The 21,120-nt window shown below is 34.7% G+C and overlaps 2 protein-coding genes across 5 annotated transcripts; both read right to left on the bottom strand.

The window, feature by feature from the left end:
* Window positions 1-5,528: 5,528 nt before the first annotated feature.
* On the bottom strand, window positions 5,529-10,489 carry LOC103446690 (beta-glucosidase 47-like). Of its 4 annotated transcripts, none has more exons than XM_070805810.1 (12): window positions 10,299-10,486; window positions 9,939-10,005; window positions 9,786-9,844; window positions 8,791-8,866; window positions 8,618-8,689; window positions 8,439-8,526; window positions 8,108-8,360; window positions 7,911-8,026; window positions 7,577-7,835; window positions 7,389-7,491; window positions 7,143-7,251; window positions 5,529-5,928 (listed from the first exon to the last, which is right to left on the bottom strand). In XM_070805810.1, the coding sequence occupies exons 1-12, from the start codon at window positions 10,452-10,454 to the stop codon at window positions 5,733-5,735; spliced, it is 1,554 nt and encodes a 517-aa protein (XP_070661911.1). In that variant the 5' UTR covers window positions 10,455-10,486; the 3' UTR covers window positions 5,529-5,732. The 4 variants fall into 4 exon arrangements, with proteins under 4 accessions (XP_070661911.1, XP_008384039.2, XP_008384041.3 ...); XM_008385817.4 differs by having other exon boundaries at window positions 8,618-8,692; window positions 10,299-10,485; XM_008385819.4 differs by having other exon boundaries at window positions 5,633-5,923; window positions 8,618-8,692; window positions 10,299-10,489.
* A 4,184-nt stretch (window positions 10,490-14,673) lies between these two features.
* On the bottom strand, window positions 14,674-20,881 carry LOC103446691 (beta-glucosidase 47). Its single transcript, XM_070805809.1, has 12 exons — window positions 20,519-20,881; window positions 20,279-20,345; window positions 20,121-20,179; window positions 17,525-17,600; window positions 17,344-17,418; window positions 17,157-17,244; window positions 16,824-17,076; window positions 16,255-16,370; window positions 15,906-16,164; window positions 15,565-15,667; window positions 15,368-15,476; window positions 14,674-14,979 (listed from the first exon to the last, which is right to left on the bottom strand). Exons 1-12 carry the CDS (start codon window positions 20,684-20,686, stop codon window positions 14,784-14,786), a joined length of 1,569 nt encoding a protein of 522 aa, XP_070661910.1. The 5' UTR covers window positions 20,687-20,881; the 3' UTR covers window positions 14,674-14,783.
* Between the last annotated feature and the right edge of the window lie 239 nt (window positions 20,882-21,120).

The raw sequence follows: 21,120 nt of genomic DNA, 5'->3' as shown, positions 1-21,120 counted from the left end.
GAGAAGAATGACACCTGAAAGCTTGAGAAAACTGTCTCGCACCTGAAGACGGAATTTGAGATGAATGATCTTGGAAAAGCTCACCTTGACTTGAAGTTCAAGCATTGTTCTGACGATACGTGGTCTACTAGTCAAACTATACCCCGAAGGTGTTACCTTTGAGTATACATATGATCTTCCATACGCTATATGCAAATGAAACCCTTAAAAAGGTTATGGAATCCAAAATTACATATCTAAGTTCAACTTTGCGCTTTGTTGTACTTAGCTCATTGCGTTAGATAGGACATCGCATTCGTTGTTGATCTGTTGGTAAAGATCGATGCAGCACCGCGCTTACACGCAACCACTAAATTGGTGTTAAAGACGCTTTTACGCTACCCTAAAAAGTACTATGAATTTGGGCTAATCCCAATGCATCCCGACCAGATCTGACCCCCTTTATCCTCAGAATAATGCTTGCCTTATTTGTTATGCCGACGCTGGTTCCTTATCAAACCCACACAAGGCAAATGGTTATGTCTTTACCGTTAGGGATATTGCAATCTTGGAGGTCCATGATATGACCTTTGTTACGACATCTTCAAATCATTCCAAGACTCACCTCACTTCACTATGCCACACGTGAGACATAGTTGAGATCTCTTGTTGAGCCTATTCGAAGTGCTTGCTGTTTTCATCCATTGTTGAGTCCCAACGATGATCCATGAAGACTATGCCATATGTATCCACCCGACCAAGACATGAGACATCAATGAAGTCAACGCCAAGATATATTGCATCTACATCATCAAAGCATCAGGAGATTGAAATCATGCAAGCTAATCCCAGACAACCTTGCCGATCTCTATACAACATCACTACCGAAGTTAACTTTCCAAAAGCTTGTTCGAGGAATTGGTATGCCTAACTATTCATACGCAATGCTTGTAGTTCTCATTTGGAAGTTCTGTCAAACTTAGGGGGAGTATCTAGAAGTATACTCACTTGATCTTAATGTACTATTTTTCCCTACGATTATGAGCATTTTTCCCACTAGGTTTTTGCTACCTAACTAGGTTTTGACGAGGCACCCATCTTGGTCTGGTCATACCCTTGTGAGCTCTTCTATTTGCGTCCAGAAGACGTATAGTTTTGATTTAATGCAACTTCTCACTTTTCTCCTTAGTCTATGGGTTTTTCTCCTACCTTAGGTTTTACCATAGCAAGGTTTTGTGACTTTTACCCTTTATGCATTATTTCGTTGATTTGAGACTCATATTCACTCATTGTGCTGACAACTTCATCAAATGTTCTTACTTCATCGCTAAAGACCTGATTTACTTGAGTATTTATACATTCAAGGGGGAGTGTTGTAGTCCTATTAGATTACGAACGTGATTGTGTAAATCCTAGTGTATCTAGGATATCTTCGAATATTCCCTAGGGTTAAATATTATTCTATTAGAGTTGTAATCCTATTAAGGTAAGGAATTCACTTTCCCTACTACTATAAATAACGGCACAATAGGGTGAGATAAACATACCTCACAATTACACATCTCTCTCTTTTTCTCTACTCTCCCCCTCTCTTTGTCCTTTATATGATTCAGTGAATTAGGCCTACAACAATATTATGTTTTGTTAAAAAAAAATGGTATTATGTAGGAATGGAAAAGGAATATCGGGTTTTACCGAATCGGATAATTATCGGATCATATTTTCTATAAGAGATACCATATTTGAATCATTAACGAACTATTGGTTCAAGTCTCATATCTATATCCGATTAATTACATTGGATTCGGATCAAAATCCAATTAAAGAAAAGGCGTAAAACCAAGAAGAAGATGAAGAAAGATAAATCATATAATGTAATACAAGTCATGACAGCTGCAAATAACTAATTCAAAGTCGTGCTTATTACTTTGTTTAATGTCTGAGTCTTCTTTGCATTCGAAATGGCACTGAGAGTTAAAAAAAAAAAGGATTAATTACATTAACATCCCCTGAGGTTTTTCATGTTTTAACAAAAACCTCTCACATTTGATAAATATCACTAATGAGGTTTTAATTCACTTTTACATAACCCCTCTAAAGAGGTATATACCCTTGTAGTTAATTACCTAAAATAAAAAATCTTTATAAATAAATAGAAAAAGAAATCAAATTAAAAAAAAAATCACATTAAACATTAAAAATGGCCAAATTGTAGAATTCTTCTCGGCTTTGAATTCTGGGATGCGTGTGTGTTAGGTTTTTGGTTTTGGTATTTGACTATTGGTGACTGACTTCAATATTTTCAAGTTTCATAATTATTCTCTTTATATTTTTTGGAATGATTCATACTCTCTTTGCGATAATGGAAGTAGGAGGAAGAAGTACATATACTATGACAAGAAAAATTCTCCTCTTATTGTTCATAATTTACCAGAAACAAAGATTTCATTTGATCATTTTTAATTCCCAAAACTAAAAAATCCACCAAAATACAGAACCAAAAACAAGCGGAATTGCAAAGACGGGTGTTTTCCACTCTGATATGACGGCAGTGGCCAAAGTGGCGGCGTTGAAAAAGCTGCGGCAGAGGCTGGTGAGGGAAATTTTCCACGATAAGGAACAACGGGTTGAAAGGTGTATTAATATAAAAATGGTATGTTCATTGGGTCTGCGGGTTTTATTCACTAAACGAGGGTGATTATGATCGAATCGTGGCTAAGGAACAATGGGATAATCTGGATGACCACCATGCAAACGCGTCAGGTTGCGACCAGTCTGTGCGGCATCGTTGTTGGGTTTTTGGAATGTTCTTGCGATCCATTTGTGGTGATGACTTAAGGACGGGGACCAGATCCTTTGAAAAGAATGCCGATCTTGAAGCATCTCATAAGTTGATGGTGTTGACTCGACCAAGAAAAGCATCAGCTGAGAATGGTGTTGACCGAAAGGCATCAGCTGAGAATGATTTTATATACAAAAGGCATAGTTGTCATGCTTTAACAGTACGTACAAAGCAATAAATGATCGATGAGCTGAGAATAGTGTTGACCAAGAAAGGCATCAGCGACAAAGCCCCCGATTATTGGGAGGAGAGATGAAACTCCAACCCAAGTGTTGACATTCTTTGCAGCCATGGGGATGGGCTCATGGAGTTCATTTGTGAGGTATGTGATGAGGTTTCTAGCCGTGCCCTAGTAAGAAAATCTCTCCGCCATCTCAACAACTACAACAACAAAATAAATTACCAAAAAGAAAAAAAAAGTAGTCTGAACTGAATAATTGTAAGAAGATAAAAGGGTTTGCTTACAGATGATGAAAATTGCTGCACTCCAGCCACCTCTTGAACTGGAAGGTTGTTCTTGTCTGATGAGATTCTTCTCTGTGTCTTCACGGCCTTAGTGAATACTTAGTTGGGATGGAGATTCAGAGCTTACCATAGAATATTTGTGTCTTTTTATCAAACATCGATCAAACAACTATTTTATAAGCGAGGTCACCATTTTGCTTGGAAAATATACTTAGCAAACCCTCACACATATACAGGATCTGTCTACCATCAGATTCACTGTATTTTTCCAACCTTAAATTTTAGGAATATTTATAAGCATTCCAAAAAGTTTATTGTGCATCCGAACATTTTATATTTTTAAAAAATACTAACGTAGAGTGCACAGTATATTTTTGGCTTGTTTTTAGTTAGCACTCTTCACAAAATCTCACTTTATTTTGTCTTACTTTAACTCTTATGGGGCGTTTGTTTGCCCTTCTTAGCCTTCACTAGATTGGATTGGATTAAGTATTAATGTAGTCTTGTGTTTGGTGGCTTGCGGGACTAACATTAATGGTACTAGGTGGGACTCGCTTTCACAAACGGCTTCACTAGCCGGTCTTAGCGAGAGACCCCGAAACCCACAGGACTAGCTAAGACCTTCCATCGTCCTCTCTTGCCTTCGTCCACTCTCGCTACATCCCTTATCAGCTTTGTCTACTTCACTGCCTTGGGTTCATCAACCTTGATTTTCGATGGCATGGGCTCAATGAAAGCTGGAACTTGGAAGATTGAAAATTTTCGACGGCTGGGTTCATCCATCTCTGTCTCCAATTTTCGACGGCATTGACCTCAACCTTGATTTTCGACGACTGGATTCATCCATCTCTGTCTCCAATTTTCAATTTCTTAAATCTAATTTGCAATTTATCCCAAATTTTCATTAGGAAAATAGAAACTTTGGATCTGCATTTCTTGTCAAGTTTTAGAATTTTCTGGTCTAGCATCAAGAGTTAACTCGAATTTGGGTATTAGATTAGGGAGAAAATTACAATTTTCTCACAAGAAGAAGCAGATTATGTAGGAAATTTGTTTGGGATTGTGGGAAGAAAATTGCAATTGGTTGTTGCTACTTATAATTTCCAACGAATAAGAAGAAGAAAGAGTCATTGTTTGGACCAAATTTGAGGCGTTTGTGCTAATTTGGTGTCAGATTTGTGAATTGCACGTTGAAATTTCTATCCTACTTCTTAGTCCGATACTGCACCAAACATTTCACTAAATTAATCTAGCTTAGTCTAGTCTAAGCTAGTTCAGCTTAGTCCATGAAATTAGTCTAGTCCAAGATAATCTGGTGTAACAAACGTACCCTTATATTTTTCTTTTATGTCCCACTTTACTCCATTTTGTCAAGTGGGTTGAAGAAAACGTTAGTTTCATTGACATGACAGTTGCTCTTTGGTCTTTTCAACTTGTTTTCACATTTGAGACATCTAGAAAAACCTAAAAAATCAACCTGAGCACGAAAAAGAACTCAAAACTCCTCCCCCACGTCGGTTTTCTTGCCCTTACCAAAATCTCTCTTTGATATTTTTTTTCTTAAATCTTTTATGTTTACACACATATAGTTATTTGCATATATACAGGGAGAGGCAAACATGGTGAATCATGCAAAATACTTAGTTTTGCCCATCCCTTAACTAGAATTTTAAAATATTAAAATTAATCTAGTTGGGGTTAAAACAGTAATTCCAAAACAAATCACCGAGGGGTTGTTACTTCATTTTCTATTTTTAATTAAAATAGAAAAAAAATCATTTACAATAATTTGAAAACAGAACACATAATTTGTCATAAAAAATGCCAATTGACACATGCATAGATGTGTGTCAAGGGGCTAGTAGATAACGAAAGATTTTATATTCGAATCTTATGAATAATGAATTTGAAGCCAATTTATTTCCCTACCTTTAAGACTAATATCGTTATGTAAAAGAATTATACTAGGTAAACTTTCAACACAATCAAATAGAAAGCCCCAAGGGTGCCATATTCTATAAAAATTAAATAAACACCTCAAATTATAAAAATTAAGAAAATGTTAGGGTCACCACTTTGTAAACTCTAATAGAGGTGACTCCTTGTATTGTGAACCCTAGTTCTATTACATAGATAATTAAAATGTGATCAACAAAATATGGTATCCCTAGTATCACTCAAAGCAAAACGAACATTAATATGGATGACTGGACGATCTTGGGAACACATGTCAACAACGATATGGAATAAGAATTTTCATGACTTCTTTAACATTAAAGGTTTGGCTTCATGTCCCTCTTGACATATTACATTTTTATTTATTTTTATTAATAAATATGATAGCAGTTGCCGATTAGCAATGTTGAAATTGCCTTTTCTGGTTTATGTAAAATAAAACAAAATAAAATAAAGGGTCCTTATGAACATAGATATGTTGGTGCAAGATTCAGTTTGTGGGTAGGTGTGTTTGCACCGTATGATTAGATACAAATTGTTTGTACCAAGCTGCTGACAGTCTTTGATTCCTCTTGAGAGTGGCGTAATCAACATGGTGAAGTCCAAACCGGACCGTATAGCCACTCGTCCACTCGAAGTTGTCCAGCAACGACCACACCAAGTACCCTCTTACATCTGCTCCTTTTCTAACCATATATTAACAACAACAAAATAAAAAATAAAAAAAAGCTTTATTAGATTTTTCACACACTTGATGATTTGATACTGTTTTGCATAGACTGTTTGTGTTTCAGATTTGAGATTCACCAAAACATCACAATGTTAATTACTTACAGAAAATCACTGTAAACAGCCAGTGTATACCTTATTAAGTCAAGCACACTTATGACATTTTGATCATTACAAGATGAACGTTGTATACATCACTACGTAATATGCATGCCAGAATCTCTCTAAATGTAAGTATAACTTAAAAACAAAATAAGCATGAGAGCAGCTCCACCCCGTTGGGGTAGGCCGGCTCAAAGCACACAAAATAGGCCAGCCTCCTATTTTTTTGCTCCAGCCCAGCCTAATAAGTTGGCACCTAACGAGTGAGTGTGCGCGCGTCTACAACAAAAAAAGGCGGTGTGGCCCGCCGTTGCAGTGCACTAATTTCTACCCATGAGTGACCACATGGCTTGTTATGGGCTGTTGGATTTCCAACGGTAAAAAAATTTTGAAATTTGAACCTAACGGCTAGTTGATGTGGTGCATTTTGGGCTATCCAATCCAAGATCAACGGTCCATGATTTTCGTCCCAAAAAAATGAAAAAAAAAAAAACCAAACGGTCAGAATTATGACCATTGGCCACATGTCCACATCTGGGCTGTTGGATTTGAATCTTTTGCAAATCCAACGGTCCAAATTAATTAAATTAATAAAAATTATTAAAAATTGTTTTAAAATATAGAAAAATTGTTGAAAATCTGATTGAAATCTTGGCTAAATTATTGTAAATAGATAGTGACACATGGCGTGTCGGGATTGGTTGAAAATTTTATCGGACATCTATCCACAAATAGTACTTTCGGATAATGACATGTGGTGTGATAAGATTGGTTAAAAATCCTATCCGAAATTAAAAAATTAATAATATTTTAAATGGATTTGGTGCCAGAGCTTTTTGTAGGGTGGAGATCGTTCGTTCCAGCGCATGTTTTAAACTTTGTGCCAGTGTATTTTTTAGGGGTGAAGATGCATTTGGCCAATTACTGTTCATTGGGTCTATCACTGTTCACTGAATGGATTAAATGGGATGGGTGCTAGTGCATTTTTTTAGGGGTGGACTTACTCTGATGACATCGATAGTTGAGATTACTTAAAATCCAAGAAATAAACGCAAGCAGTTCAGTGTACCTAATTCCTTCTGAAAGTGCATGTAAGTAGGATCTCAGGTACTCCACTCTCTTGACATCATTCAGTAATTCTTCATTGCTGGAATTCGGATTCTCCACCTCACCAAACCCTACAAGATCAATTCTAATAATTATAAAAGAATCTTTATCAGATCAAATAATTGGGGTTCCCGGGGGGGGGGAGGGGGGGGGTGGTGGGGGTGGGGTGGGTTCATGTTTTAATCAAAGATCTGAATTTGGACCTCACCGTTTTCTGTGATGAAGATAGGTGTATTATTGTATCTGTCTTTTACGTACGTGACCATCTTTTCCATTCCTTGAGGGTAGACATACAGCCGGTCAACCGAAGTCTACATCCGTAAATAAAAATAAAGTAGGTAAATTGCTACAAGAAATTAATCGTTGTGGTGATGATCATGAGATGTGTTTGCGTACTGGTTCTCCAATGAAGACTCCGTCTTTCTGTGCAGTTCGCAACGCGAAACCCTCCGTCCTTGAAGCCCCTGGTCCTGGTTCACATGCAGAGAACATACAGTCTTTTGAGTAAAAGCTCGTATAGTGATTGATGCCAATGAAGTCCAATCCATTCATCTTCAGCATCTCCACATCAGATTTCGAAAATGCTGGCAAATCAGATCCTAGAAGCTCACGCATTTCTGCAGGATATTTCCCTTGTAAAATTGGGTCTAAGAACCTGCATTTTAAACATCTTAGTTGTAGTGTGACCAGAGAAATATGAGAACAGCCTACTGCATATGGTCTTACTTACCAGTTCATATAGAAAGATATAGCCCTCTCAGCTGCTAATCTGTCTTCTAAGGAGCTGCTGATCGGTTCATACCATACGGCATTCATAACAATTCCAATGCTACCTCCTTGTTTTTTCTGAGCATCAAAAGACATGCATTAGAACCACATCGAATTAATTGCTCTCGCGAATGAATTTGACACATCTTTGTTACTAACATGATATTTGGTTCTGTATAGATGGACAGCAGCTGCATGGGATAGAATGATGTTATGAGCTGCAATGAAAGGCTCTCTCTCTGAATCCCCACTAGTACAATTCCCAAATGGACTAGAGCAGCGAGCGGGCGGGTACATTCCCGACCTATAGCCTCGAATAACTGCTACATTCGGCTCATTGAATGTCACCCAGTACTTCACTCGGTCTCCAAAGAATTTGAAACATGTATTTGCATAATATAGGAAATCCTTCCTGAAAATTAAAATTGCAATCCTTATAGTTATCACTTATTGATTAATTTTTCAGACAGATGGGAATGTTGCTACATACTGCACTTGGGAACTTAGCCAAGCTCCATATCTGTCTTCGAGTTCCTGTGGAATGTCGTAGTGAGTCAACGTCACGAACGGCTGGATTCCTAATATGGAGAATGTTGCCAAAGAAAATGTGTCATATTTTTTTAGCAACAATGAATTGGATGAGCACATAAACAACGGTAACAAAGAAACCTCTACGCAAAAGAGCGTCGATTAACTTGTTATAGTGATTGATGCCAGCTCGATTCACTTTCCCAAATCTTCCTTCTGGTTCAAAGTTATAATATATGTGAGTAGAGATTAGATGATTGGATTCTATAATATAAGTGAGTAGAAATTTCTGAAAAAGAATGAAAAAGACTTACTAGGTAAAACTCTTGCCCATGATATGGAAAACCGGTAAGTATTGACTCCAATGTAATTCATGAGATCCAAATCTTCCTGTTTTTCCATATCAATGTCAAAGCAAGATCATCAATGTTCTATCTAATTTTAATTTAGCCATAAAAATTAAAAACATTAGGTTTTTAACTAGATTTTTATAAGGGTTTCAACTTGCACACCAATTGTTCAGATGGGATCTATGAGTTTAGTAATTATTCCCATAAGAAAATACCTATGTATTATTGGAAGAAAATATTTGGCTCCTCATTACATGTAAAGAGTCATTTGCATACTGTGTCATAATGTCATGTGACATTTATATGTGTACAATTTTTTTCTGAACTTTGTAGTTACATTTGCATATTGTGTCAAACTGTAATTTACAGATAAAACGTAATGTTAAGCACACAATTCTAATTGGAATACAATCTACAAAGCACAGTACCAACTGGCCAGAATGGGGTTTACGATCTCATAACTTTGTTTTTTTTTTGGGCTAAGTGATCATAATCCATCATTCCATCATGATAATTTGAGGAGGTGATCTAGACTCACAATCAGCTCTCTATATCCAAAATTGGAAGGATTCAACAGAGTATGTCCCACACTTAAAACCATTCACGTATACAGAGAAGGAAATTTGGCATGTCTCCTTATATGGGAGCACCTAGTGCAAAATTAAAAGAATATGGGTGCAAGTCAAACTTAGATTAATTTTGCCTGAACTTGGTTGAAGCAGAATTTAGAAGTCGACCCCACAATTCTAAATTTAACAAAAAAAAAAAAACACAAAATATATTTTCGGAATATAGTATTGTGCTAAAGATTCAAAATTAATTTTTATCTGTTTAGACAAAACTTTAGAGAGAAAAAAAAGTAAATAACTCATAAAAATTTATTCAAAATTCTTTTTTATTTCTAGAATGTTCAATATATGTTTGGAGTCTAACTCGATAAGGTTAGTTCAAGAGCTTACCAGATAAAGATGATACTGGTCACCAGCGATATCTCCATTAGTTCCATCTGAAATATGACCTGTGGCAAGCAAAATATATAACTCCACCGTTGGATTTTGATGACAAGAAGAAAAAAATACATCAAAGGAGTGAAACCTAAGCATTAAACTAACCAGGCTTATGAGTGAAAACATCCCAGTTGCTTAGGCTTTTTCCATCATTCAGATAAGCTCCCTCAAACTAGGAAAATACAAAGGAGATGACATTAATAATAAAAGAAAACGAAGATAACTGATTCTGATGAGTTTGTGAGTGTGTGGTTTGTGTGGAACATTCTCCTTACAGTTAAAAGAGAGAAGAAATTTTCTAACTGCATGTCACAAACTGACATGTATATCGAAGGGATTTATAAAAAGAATAAAAAAATAAATGTTTATACGCATGTGTCAAATTGTGGTTTGTTTGTATAAGGAGGAAAAACTTCTTACATGTAACGAGTTGCCCAAGTATTTTTATATGTCTAGATGTGATACCTGATAAGAAGAGGATGCAGTTCCAAAGAGGAAGTTACTTGGGAAAGGGGATGAAGCTGAGTTTCCTTTAAAAAATATGTCATTGCAAGATACCATTGGAATTGCAAAGCATATATCAACAATAAGGAAAACATGAAGTACTGAAAAATGCTCCATTACAAGTTTCAAAGTATGAATGAATGAAATGGTATATGTAGATATATATAGTTATTACTCAAGAGGCCTCCTTAAAAAGAAATACTGACATTATGATGGAAGATCTACGATAGGCATGGAGCCTGCGTTACCGTTGGATTTGCTCAGAAACATCAGCAATGGACCGGCCGGTTGGTATGTTACAAGTCTTTGGAAAACAAGTAAAAGGAAGAGATGTGACATGAACGAGCGAGGAAAATCCGAAATATGAGAAAAAGAAATCTGGAAGCATCCTCAATCATAAGAAGGAGAATTAATCCTGGCCTACATGCAAGAAAAAGTTTACATCAAAGATATATCAGCATCATTTTGATGGATTCACCATTCATCAACCAATCATATGATTCACAAAATGGTTAAAATGTCTAGGTAACTAAACCACAAGGACAGCATGGAGTGGTAACAAATTTTCCTTAACAATGATACTAATTTATAGCCCAACATTCGAGTACAATAATGAGTAATTTCAAAACGGAAAGGGATCTCCAGATCCCTTCCACCAATTCAGGTCATTGAAATTTGATTCAACAGCTACAAATAAGGGGTCTCATTAAAAGTTATAATAATTTTAGCCGTTAAATCAAATTTCAATGGTCCGGATGGGTGGACTTGGTGGAAGGGATCGGAGAGGATCCCTTTCCTTTCAAAACAATGCTTTCCCAGAAAAAGTACTGACTCACGACCTTTTGAAGCTAAATTTGTGGCTGCCATGGTATATGAATGCATGATGCGGCTATAATACAAACACGTACTCAATGCGAACACTTGAAAATACCATTATCATGGCTTGTTGAGTGGTGTCTCACCACTTTGTTGGCACAATTTGATTGGTCTAATACATGATAACACAACAACAAAACTTTATCTCATCAAATGGAATCGATTGTATGTTTAATGATATGATGAATTATTTATAGGTGCTTGTGTTAGAATCCTGCTCTCTTAAGGTCCTCATTCTGAGAACATGTGAGAATCAAATGCATATTAACGATAAGATTATATTAATTTAGATCTAAATGCTTAAAATATTTGACAAATTAATAAAGCAAAACCATTCGATTAAAAAAAAAAACAAAACAAAACAAACTTAAAATCTATGAATCATTAAAAAACTCAATTTGATGTTTTACTTTATTAAGTCATTAAAAAATTTAAGCCTTCAAATATAAATTAATATAATTTTGTTACTAGTATGCATTTGGTTCTTACAAGTCCTCAGAATAAGGATTTTAAGAGAGCAGAACTGGTTTGTGTTAATGTGTGTTTGTACTCTACAAATATTATCTAAGGACAACTAATGAAAATAGTTTGAAAATTTTGAGATTTAACGAAATTGACAAAATAAAAGGTAAAGTGAATAGTACCATGATTGACTTTCTATTGTAAAAATGTGATTTTTCGTTAAAGTAAACAATACCGAGAGCTTTTCGTTAAAGTTTTCTATTATCTATCATTATCAATGTGAGCAAACTGCCAAGTCTCCAAGGACCTGGCTTCTCTGCCCTCCCACTTCCCATACACTCTCATCCCCTCCTATTTGTGCGGTCACAGTTAAGCCATGTCAACATTTTATATTACTATTACTTTTTGTCTTATTATTTCTATAAAAAAAATCAATATAAAATGTTGACGTGGCTTAACCGTGACCGCACAAAATAGAAGGGGATTGAAGTGTATGAAAAGTGGGAGGGCAGAGAAGCCGGGTCGATTACTGTTGATTTTGCTTAATAGTAATCAAGGCAAGAGGAAGAAATATCAAATCAGCGAGCAAGAAAGAGATTGAAATCGTATCACACCTAGGTGGATCTTCTCCAGATTCTCAAATCGTGTTCATTTATTGTATATCGTGCGACCAATTTTCATTAAATACTATTTATATTTAAATTTAAATAAAAATATTTAAAATAATTTCTAATTACACGATATACGATGAACGAACACGATTTGAAAATTCTCAAGATCCTCATAAAAATAATCTAAAAAGAATCCTCATTCTATCACATTGGAAATCACACAAGGTATCGATAGGGAAAGATGCAACACGGAAAATCTGGAAGCGTCTCGCCAATGATAAGCAGGGAAAAATGAATCCTGGCCTGCATATGTACCACAAAGTCACATGCATCACTGAGATTTTCATAGCCTTTTGGTGGATCACTATTCATCAACCAATCATATAATTCAAAAGAGTTAAATATCTTGGACGTTTTTTATATGTCGTACATGAGATAACAAGACGAAAGTATCCCCAAAATTAGGAAATTTGGTTTAAATCAATAAATAATTTCATATTTCAGTATAGATGAATGGTCATTCATTCTCGAAATAAATCAATAAAAATAATTCTTCTTAAAATGAAAAAACGGTGATTGATCCAATTTTAATATTGAAAATTGGTGACATCAAACAAGTTTTGCAAGAAAATAAAAATAATAAACTAATGAGATGAAAAATACTTCCTTGTAACAGGCTCATTGCATTGCCCTCTTCTTCCTCTATATCTCTCTCCTCACACGCCATTGAACTCATGTCATGAACGTTTTATACAGTACAACAATAGTGGTTTTCTTAATTTTTGTAAGTTTTCACACTATATGAAGTGGTAGTATTTTTGCTTGATGAAATGGTAGTGTACCTGATTCAAGTCTTTATGCCTGAAGTGGGAGAGTGTAGGTGCTTTGAGTAGTATGTTGTATTAGAGTGAAATATATTAGTTCGAGACATCAATGCACTTCTAAGACGACGATGTGATAAAGTGTCTTGCACTAAGTGCATGCATGACTGTATCAAAGAAAAAATGCAACAATAAAGGGGATAACATGTGATCAAATTAGCTTACTTCTGAAACCAAGTGAGATTTTTTTTATTTCCTTTGATTTTTTTGTCAACACAAACTACATACGTAGGTTTGAGTTTGGCTACTTGGCAACGACAATGTGCTTGCTCTTTTGTATTTAAATTCAAATTATGCTTTCTACATATAAGTAGTTAAAATATAGCCTTGAAAAAGTTTTTATACGACTAACATTTATGAAATGGCTTACTACAATTCACACTCTTCATATTTTGGTTGATTATCAAGTGGGCCATGAAATTACCATTTTTTCCATTTTGTACCATATGGTATTGAAATTGTATCAATGTATACTTTTAGTCGGATTGATTGTTTAATTCTTCATTAAATTGATGACATAGTGCGTGTGAGACCCTTATATAAGCTAACGTATAAGCTAAATTTGCATTACATTGACAAAAAAAAAAGCAAAAAAAAAAACTCATCATTTATGAAGGATTAGACGTTCAAATTTCAAAGAGATAAAAAGTATAAATTGATGTAAATTCAAAACTTTATGATGCAATGTAACGTGAGAAATTAGAAGGCCCAATTAAAAATCACATCAAACCCATAATGTGTAAAATTTAGTTCACCTTTTTCTAAAAATATTAGCTAAATTGTGGCTATTATTCATAAAGCTGTATAGAATCATCGCAATCACATGCACGTACACATCAATTCGGTGTACAGTAGCAACAACAAAATATGGTCTGCTTGAGAATGGCAATTTGAATACCTAACGTTCTCACGCAATTTGAAACCTGACATCTTGCGTCAAAAGGTAAAAGCCATCAACAAACATTCGTTAATTAAAATTTGACAGTCCATAGATTCTCTACTAAAGAAAGCTGCTCTTGAGTGCTCTACATAAAGTTGTTATCTTGATAAATAATATCACACTTAATAAGCTGCGTTTGAAAGTTAATGTAACAATCCAAATCATATTGGAATTTTTTTTTTCAAAATCCAATAAATTTACTACAAAATGAATAGATTTTACTTTAATTGTTTATAATATTACTAAAATGTCTTAGTTTTAGTTGGTAATCTACGGTTTAACATGAACTCAACCAAAATGAATAGATTTTAAGGAAAATTAATGAAAAGGGCTTGAAAACTTTGAGTTTTAATGATAAGGACAAAATAAAGGGTAAAGTGAATAGTACCAGGATTGACTTTTTAGTGTAAAAATGTGGTTTTTGGTTAAAGTAAACAGTACCGGATGCTTTTCGTTAAAATTTCCTAGATTTTACTTTAATTGTTTATAATATTACTAAAATGTCTTAGTTTTAGTTGGTAATCTACGGTTTAACATGAACTCAACCGATATTTATGGGCGATTAATTGGTCAAACTGTTATAATTCAACTCAATAAGACTAACTCAAAAGCACAACTTTGTGCGAATTTCTTGTCATGATAACAGCCGTGTACATTAATTCTGCATAGTTCTATATCATGATGAGGTACTTGAAGCCTGCACCGTATGATTCGAAATGAATTGTTTGTACCAAGCCGCTGATAGTCTTTGAGTTCTCTTGAGAGTGGTATAATCAACACGGTAAAGTCCAAACCGAATAGTATATCCACTCGTCCACTCGAAATTGTCCAGCAACGACCACACCAAGTAACCTCTCACATCTGCTCCTTTTCTGACCACATTTTCAAATGTTCAATTAGACTTTCATCACGAGGCAAAAAAAAGAAAGCCTTTCATCACATTGGAATCTGTTTGCATATGTTAGAGTTTGGTTCTGAAATAAAGATTTGATATTCCCCTAAAATCACACTGGTAGCATATGCATATATAGAGAAAATGCTTCTATACAATGGGTATATACGAGATTCATTTTGAAAGTCGCACTTACATCATATCTCATGCTGATGATTATGTGATTTAGTTTTTAATTTAAAAGGAACGACATATACACCCATAATATGCAAGAATATCTCTAACATATATGCATTCAAAGGGAAGAGAATGCGGATATGGTAACGTTGATAGCTGAGATTACTTAAAATCCAAGAAATAGGATTTACCTCATTGCTTTTGCAAGTGCCTGTAAATAGGATCCCATGTACTCCAATCTCTTGACATCGTGCAGTAATTCTGCACTACTTGAATTTGAATTCTCTATCTCACCAAACCCTAAAAGATCCACTCCAATTATATAAGAGTCTTTAATTTTCAGATATAAAATTAGGTTTGGGGAAGTTACTTTTAGTTTGCACCTTACCATTTTCTGTGATGAACATTGGTGTGTTATTGTATCTTTCTTTTACGTACGTTACGATCTTCTCCATTCCTTGAGGATAGACATATAGCCAATCAATCGTAGTCTACATAAAAAAGAAATGGCTTGTTCACAAATAAACTACTCAAACTTTGGTTCATAATAACAAAAAATGCTTTAAACACCGTTCTGAAGAAAGAAAAAGAACTCTTGGACCCAAGTGTAATTGCACTATAAGTGAGATTTTTTTCTATACTTTCATTCATCGGGTATTTCTCATAAACAGTATCAGTTGTCAGGACTAAACTGATTAGGTAATAAAAAATCTTAGGTAAGTTACATACTGGTTCTCCAATGAAGACTCCATCTTTTTCGAAAGTTCTCAAAGCGTAACCCTCTGTCCTTGAAGCTCCTGTTCCTGATTCACATACCGAAAACATACAGTCTTTTGAGTAACAACTGGTATAATGATTGAGGCCAATGAAGTCTAATCCAGTCTTCTTCAGCATCTCCACATCAGATTTTGAAAATGCTGGCAAATCAGCTCCTAGAAGCTCTTGCATTTCTGCAGGATATCTCCCGAGTACAATCGGGTCTAAGAACCTACATTGTTGAACCGTTTTAGTTGTGTGCCGTGTAGCAAGAAAATCAAATGGTCTTGACCTGGATGTATAAAAGCAAGGAACTTCTTACCAGTTCATGTAGAAAGATATAGCCCTCTCAGCTGCTAATTTGTCTTCTAAGGAGTTGCTGATGGGTTCAAACCATGGAGCATTCATGACAATTCCAATGCTACCTCCTTGTATTTTCTGAGCGTTAAGGACATGCATTAGAAAGATGCGGATCGAACTGATTGTTTACACGAATTGCCATTTTATCCATGAACTTGTACCATATTATTACCTATTTGTCTTCTAAACTTTTATTTTGGCTAATTTTCCCATGACCGATTGTAAATGGTCAGTTAATTTCCTCTATATTGTCATATTTACCCACATTTCATACAATTTTTCATCCAAAAAAGTCACATAACAGTCATTAAATGTTATTTTATCTGTTCTTAATAATGTTATTTGTTACTGTTCTCTTGTTGAAATGTGACATTTTAAACGAAAAACTAGATGATGAAATGTGAGGAAACATGACCAGGGGAAAATTGACTCTGTATAATAATTTAGAGGGAAATCCATCAAAATAAAAGTTTGAGGGTTTCATGCAAGTTTGTGCGGAAAATCGGCAAAATACATACTCTTGTTAATTACCTGATATTTGGTTCTGTATACATTCACAGCAGCTGCATGGGATAGGATGATATTATGAGCTGCAATGAAAGGCTCCCTCTCTGAATCCCCACTAGTACAATTCCCAAATGGGATAGAGCAGCGAGCTGGCGGGTATGTCCCTAACCTGTAACCATTTGGAACTGCTACATTGGGCTCATTGAATGTCGCCCAGTACTTCACCCGGTCTCCAAAGAATTTGAAACATGTATTTGCGTAATGTTTGAAATCCGCCCTGCAAAATTAAAGTTGCAAGCCTTATAGTTATCACTTACTGGTGACTTTTTTCAGACAGATGGGAATGTTGCTACATACTGCACTTGGGGACTTAGCCAAGCTCCATATCTGTCTTCGAGTTCCTGTGGAATGTCGTAGTGAGTCAACGTCACATACGGCTGGATTCCTAGAACATGACATGGAGAATGTTGCCAAAGAAAATATGTCATATTTTTTCAGCAACGATGAATAGGATGAGCACATAAACAATAGTAACAAAGAAGACCTCTAAGCAGAAGCTCGTCGATGAACTTGTTATAGTGAGCAATGCCGGCGCGATTCACTCTCCCAAATCTTCCTTCTGCAGGTTGAATAGTTAGAGCGCAAGTGAGTGGAGGAGAGATAAGAAGACTGAATGCTACTAATCAAACAGGAAACCCTCTGAAGGAATGAAAGAAAAAACTTACTGGGTAAAACTCTTGCCCAAGATATAGAAAACCGGTAACTATTGACTCCAAGGTAGTTCATGAGATCCAAATCTTCCTGTTTTTTACATCAATGTCAAAGCAAGCGGTAAAATCAACAACACTTTATTTTAAAGGGTTTCAACTAGCTAGAAATTCACAAAAGTTTGTTAATTCACTGGAAAACTGAAACTGATAACATTCGGATTATTCAGGATTGTACACAAAAGATCTTTTTTTAACTCTCTCTTTAGTCCTATGTCTCCTATCCTTAGGAGGTCTTCCTCCACTAGCAAGTTTTATCGAAAGCTTCCATTATGTTGTTGCTACCAAATACCACAAAATATTAAATTTCGTCAAAAAATAATTGGAATATAATCTACAAGAGGGTAGAGAACGATAACATCTGGCGTGGGGTTTATGATCTCAAATTTGAAGGCACACCGACAATTTTTGTCGTTTCCACATGTAATGTTAGGGTTTACATGCATTGAGTTGGACATAAAGTTAAAGGATCAAAATTAGTATTCAATCTTACACCCGTTCCATGAAAATCATATCTTTTCTGAGGATTACAATCTAATTATATAGGCCTTTTTTTTTTTGTTTGCGTAAAATACAGAGGTGTAAGGGTCCCATATACAGTATAGCATTTTTTTTATTTTTGTCAGCAGACCCCATGATATAGTATTCTTTGTAAATCTATTCTATTATACTATTAAGAGAATCCTCCTTGTCAATTTTTTTTCATTTTTTTTATTTTATTATTTTGCCCTCACTTTTGATACACGACAAAAAGAGGGCAAAATAGTAATTTGAACATTTTGACAAAATGACAATCAATCTATATTTTTCCTATTTTACCGTCTTTTTTTTCATAAAATGATAATGATATACTTATTTTTCCAATTTTACCCTCACTTTTGATACACAATATTTACATAAGGTGGACAAAACAGTAATGATGTAATATTTATGCGTTTATTAAAAGAAATTGTTCACACACACAAAGTGTGTGCTCCTTGCTAGTATTTAATATTATATCAACTCATCCAAGTTGAAGAGTAGAAGATTTGTATTAAAATTAACTCATTACAGGTGACAAGCTAAAAAATGAACGCGGACTACGCAGCCAAAATCTTTGTGAATCAAAATGCTTGAAATACTATAATGTCAAGGTTCATGCTAGGTCAATAAGTTAACAGTTTGTGTGAGAGAGGTAACAGAATAATTAAGATAAAGTAAGAGCTTGTTTAAAAGTATTTTTAAAATGATTAAAATAACTTTTGGTGAAAATATTTTTGGATTAAGCCTTAGTAAAAGTGAATCTTGAAAAAACATTTGATTTGCTTTCTACAAAAAACACATAATTGGTGCTTCTTACATGAAGCACTTAAAATACTTTTGAAACAGAAAATTATTTTATCTAAAAGTGCTTTCAGTCATTTTAAAAGTACTTTTAAACGAATCATAAAACAAAATAAAATGGAAAAAGTAAAATGAAATTTTGTGCAGAATACAAGTGTCATAACTAACAATAACTCTAACAATTATATGGTGAGTGAAACACAATCATTTTGTTTTCGACAAAAAAAAAAAACAGTCATTTTGTATCAATATTTTATTTAAATTACAACACTTAAAATAATACCCACAAAAAAATCTTGGGGCCCTGTTGATGTCGCACGTTCCATTTGTCAATTTCTTCTCCACAACTCAACATATCATTAATGTATTTATACGAAGTATTTTTTTAGTGTGTCAAAAATATAATCTGATATATCAAATGTTATGATACAAGTTATTGAATTTGAAAAGAAAATTTTCAATTACTTGTATTATGACACTATCAAAATATGTTTCCACACTAAAAATTTTCTCTGCATGTACATATAAGAAAATTAATATGACTCTGATACGATAAAGAAACTAAAGAAACTAAGCCTTCTATAAAATTCTTCTTTGATTGAATGAATTGGATAAATGACAAAAGAGTTGGTATATATAACTTTTTTATTTACTATTTAGTCCCTAACTATTTTAACTAATCACAAATAAAAGTGCAACAAACTATTTGACTACTGTATTTGATGGAAGAGAATTATCTTGGGATCCATTTTGTGGGGATCTTAAAGATCCTTATATTCTAATTGTTCATTGTACATCGTGCAGTCAGTTTTCGTTAGATACTATTTGTGTTTAATTTTAAATAAAAAAAAGTAAAATGATTTCTGATCGTACAATGCACGATGAATAACTAAGATGTCAAGATCCTTAGAATCCCTAGAATTTGGATCTGGGATCCAAATCCTTATTTAATGACTTGGCATTATACTCTTTAAACCCCATCCCCACATTTTTCACGTTTAAGAAGATTAACATATAGAAATATGAATAGTGTTACACTCTTTATTTGTATCATTACTTGTATCACCTCTCTAATAGAGGTATAGTCAGTCCACGCATGCAGGTCCCAATTCTATTGGAGAGATGATACAAATAATGTTACAAATAGAATAACATTTTTTAAAGATACATCAGTGGATTTTAAAAGCAATAAATATTCTTAATTAATCCTTTTAAGTATCAAGAGCTTAACCATATAAAGATGGTACTGATCAACAGCAATATCTCCATTAGTTCCATCCGAGATACGATCTGTGACAACTCAAAATAATGCCGCCTTCAGATACAAATAACAAGGAAAAAATTGCATCAAGGGAGTAAAACATATATAAATAGATGCATTATACTAACCGGGCTCGTGAGTGAAAACATCCCAGTTGTTGAGTGCTTTACCATCATTCAGATAAGCTCCCTCATACTGGGAATCATACGAAGAAGAAATCAAATATCAACACAAAATTATAAAGAACAAAATGAGAAGTTACTGCACGCGTATATCAAGTTATGGTTTGTCTGTAAGGAGAAAAGAGACTGTACAAGAGCCAAGTATTTTCCGGCAGCACGTAGATAACAAGAACGCAACGTACGTACCTGGTAAGAAGAGGAAGCAGTTCCAAAAAGGAAGTCGCTTGGGAAAGAGGACGAAGCTGCGTTTCCTTCCAAAGATATGGGAGAGTTACAAGACGCTTTAAGAATTGAAAAGCACAAAATCTGAACCGTAGTTAGGACAGCCTGAACAAGTACTGAGAAATTCCCCATAACTTTTGAAGGAGATGAAGAGACAGTCAGTATGCTTGAACTGGAATAGAAAGATGTTTTTCTTCAACATTAAATAAATATTGCCACTGAGGGCGACGAACCAACTGTCAATTGACAGGACAGCATATCAGTAGATTTTGCTACCAGTAAACGCTGCGGATCGGAAGTAATGGTTGGTAGGAGTCCGGATCCTCTTTATGAAGATCTCGAAAATTTATGAATCGTATTCGTTCATTTTACATTGTACATCGTGCGGTTAGAAATTATTTTAAATTTTTTTATTTAAAAATAAATATAAATAATATTTGACAAAAAATGACCGTACAATATATGATGAACGGACATAATTCAAGAATCTTCAGAATCCTCACCAAAAAATCGGGAGAGGATCTGTTGGGGTTGGTAGTAGGTTTGGAGCATGTGAAAACATATTT

Source organism: Malus domestica, chromosome 10, assembly GCF_042453785.1.
Source record: "Malus domestica chromosome 10, GDT2T_hap1".
Classification (NCBI taxonomy): Eukaryota; Viridiplantae; Streptophyta; class Magnoliopsida; order Rosales; family Rosaceae; genus Malus; species Malus domestica.
This window is presented reverse-complemented; position numbering and strand designations above follow the sequence as displayed.

What these genes read in the sequence shown, in the direction of transcription:
- LOC103446690 (XM_008385817.4), bottom strand. Translation starts at nt 10,454, where the DNA reads ATGGAGCATTTTTCAGTACTTCATGTTTTCCTTATTGTTGATATATGC. An exon ending in TATACAGAACCAAATATCAT is followed by an intron (nt 8,027 to 8,107) that starts GTTAGTAACAAA and finishes TTTGATGCTCAG; the next exon opens with AAAAAACAAGGAGGTAGCAT. An exon ending in GAGTCTTCATTGGAGAACCA is followed by an intron (nt 7,492 to 7,576) that starts GTACGCAAACAC and finishes TTACGGATGTAG; the next exon opens with ACTTCGGTTGACCGGCTGTA.
- LOC103446691 (XM_070805809.1), bottom strand. Translation starts at nt 20,686, where the DNA reads ATGGGGAATTTCTCAGTACTTGTTCAGGCTGTCCTAACTACGGTTCAG. An exon ending in TGGCTAAGTCCCCAAGTGCA is followed by an intron (nt 17,077 to 17,156) that starts GTATGTAGCAAC and finishes TTAATTTTGCAG; the next exon opens with GGCGGATTTCAAACATTACG. An exon ending in GCACTTGCAAAAGCAATGAG is followed by an intron (nt 14,980 to 15,367) that starts GTAAATCCTATT and finishes AAATGTGGTCAG; the next exon opens with AAAAGGAGCAGATGTGAGAG.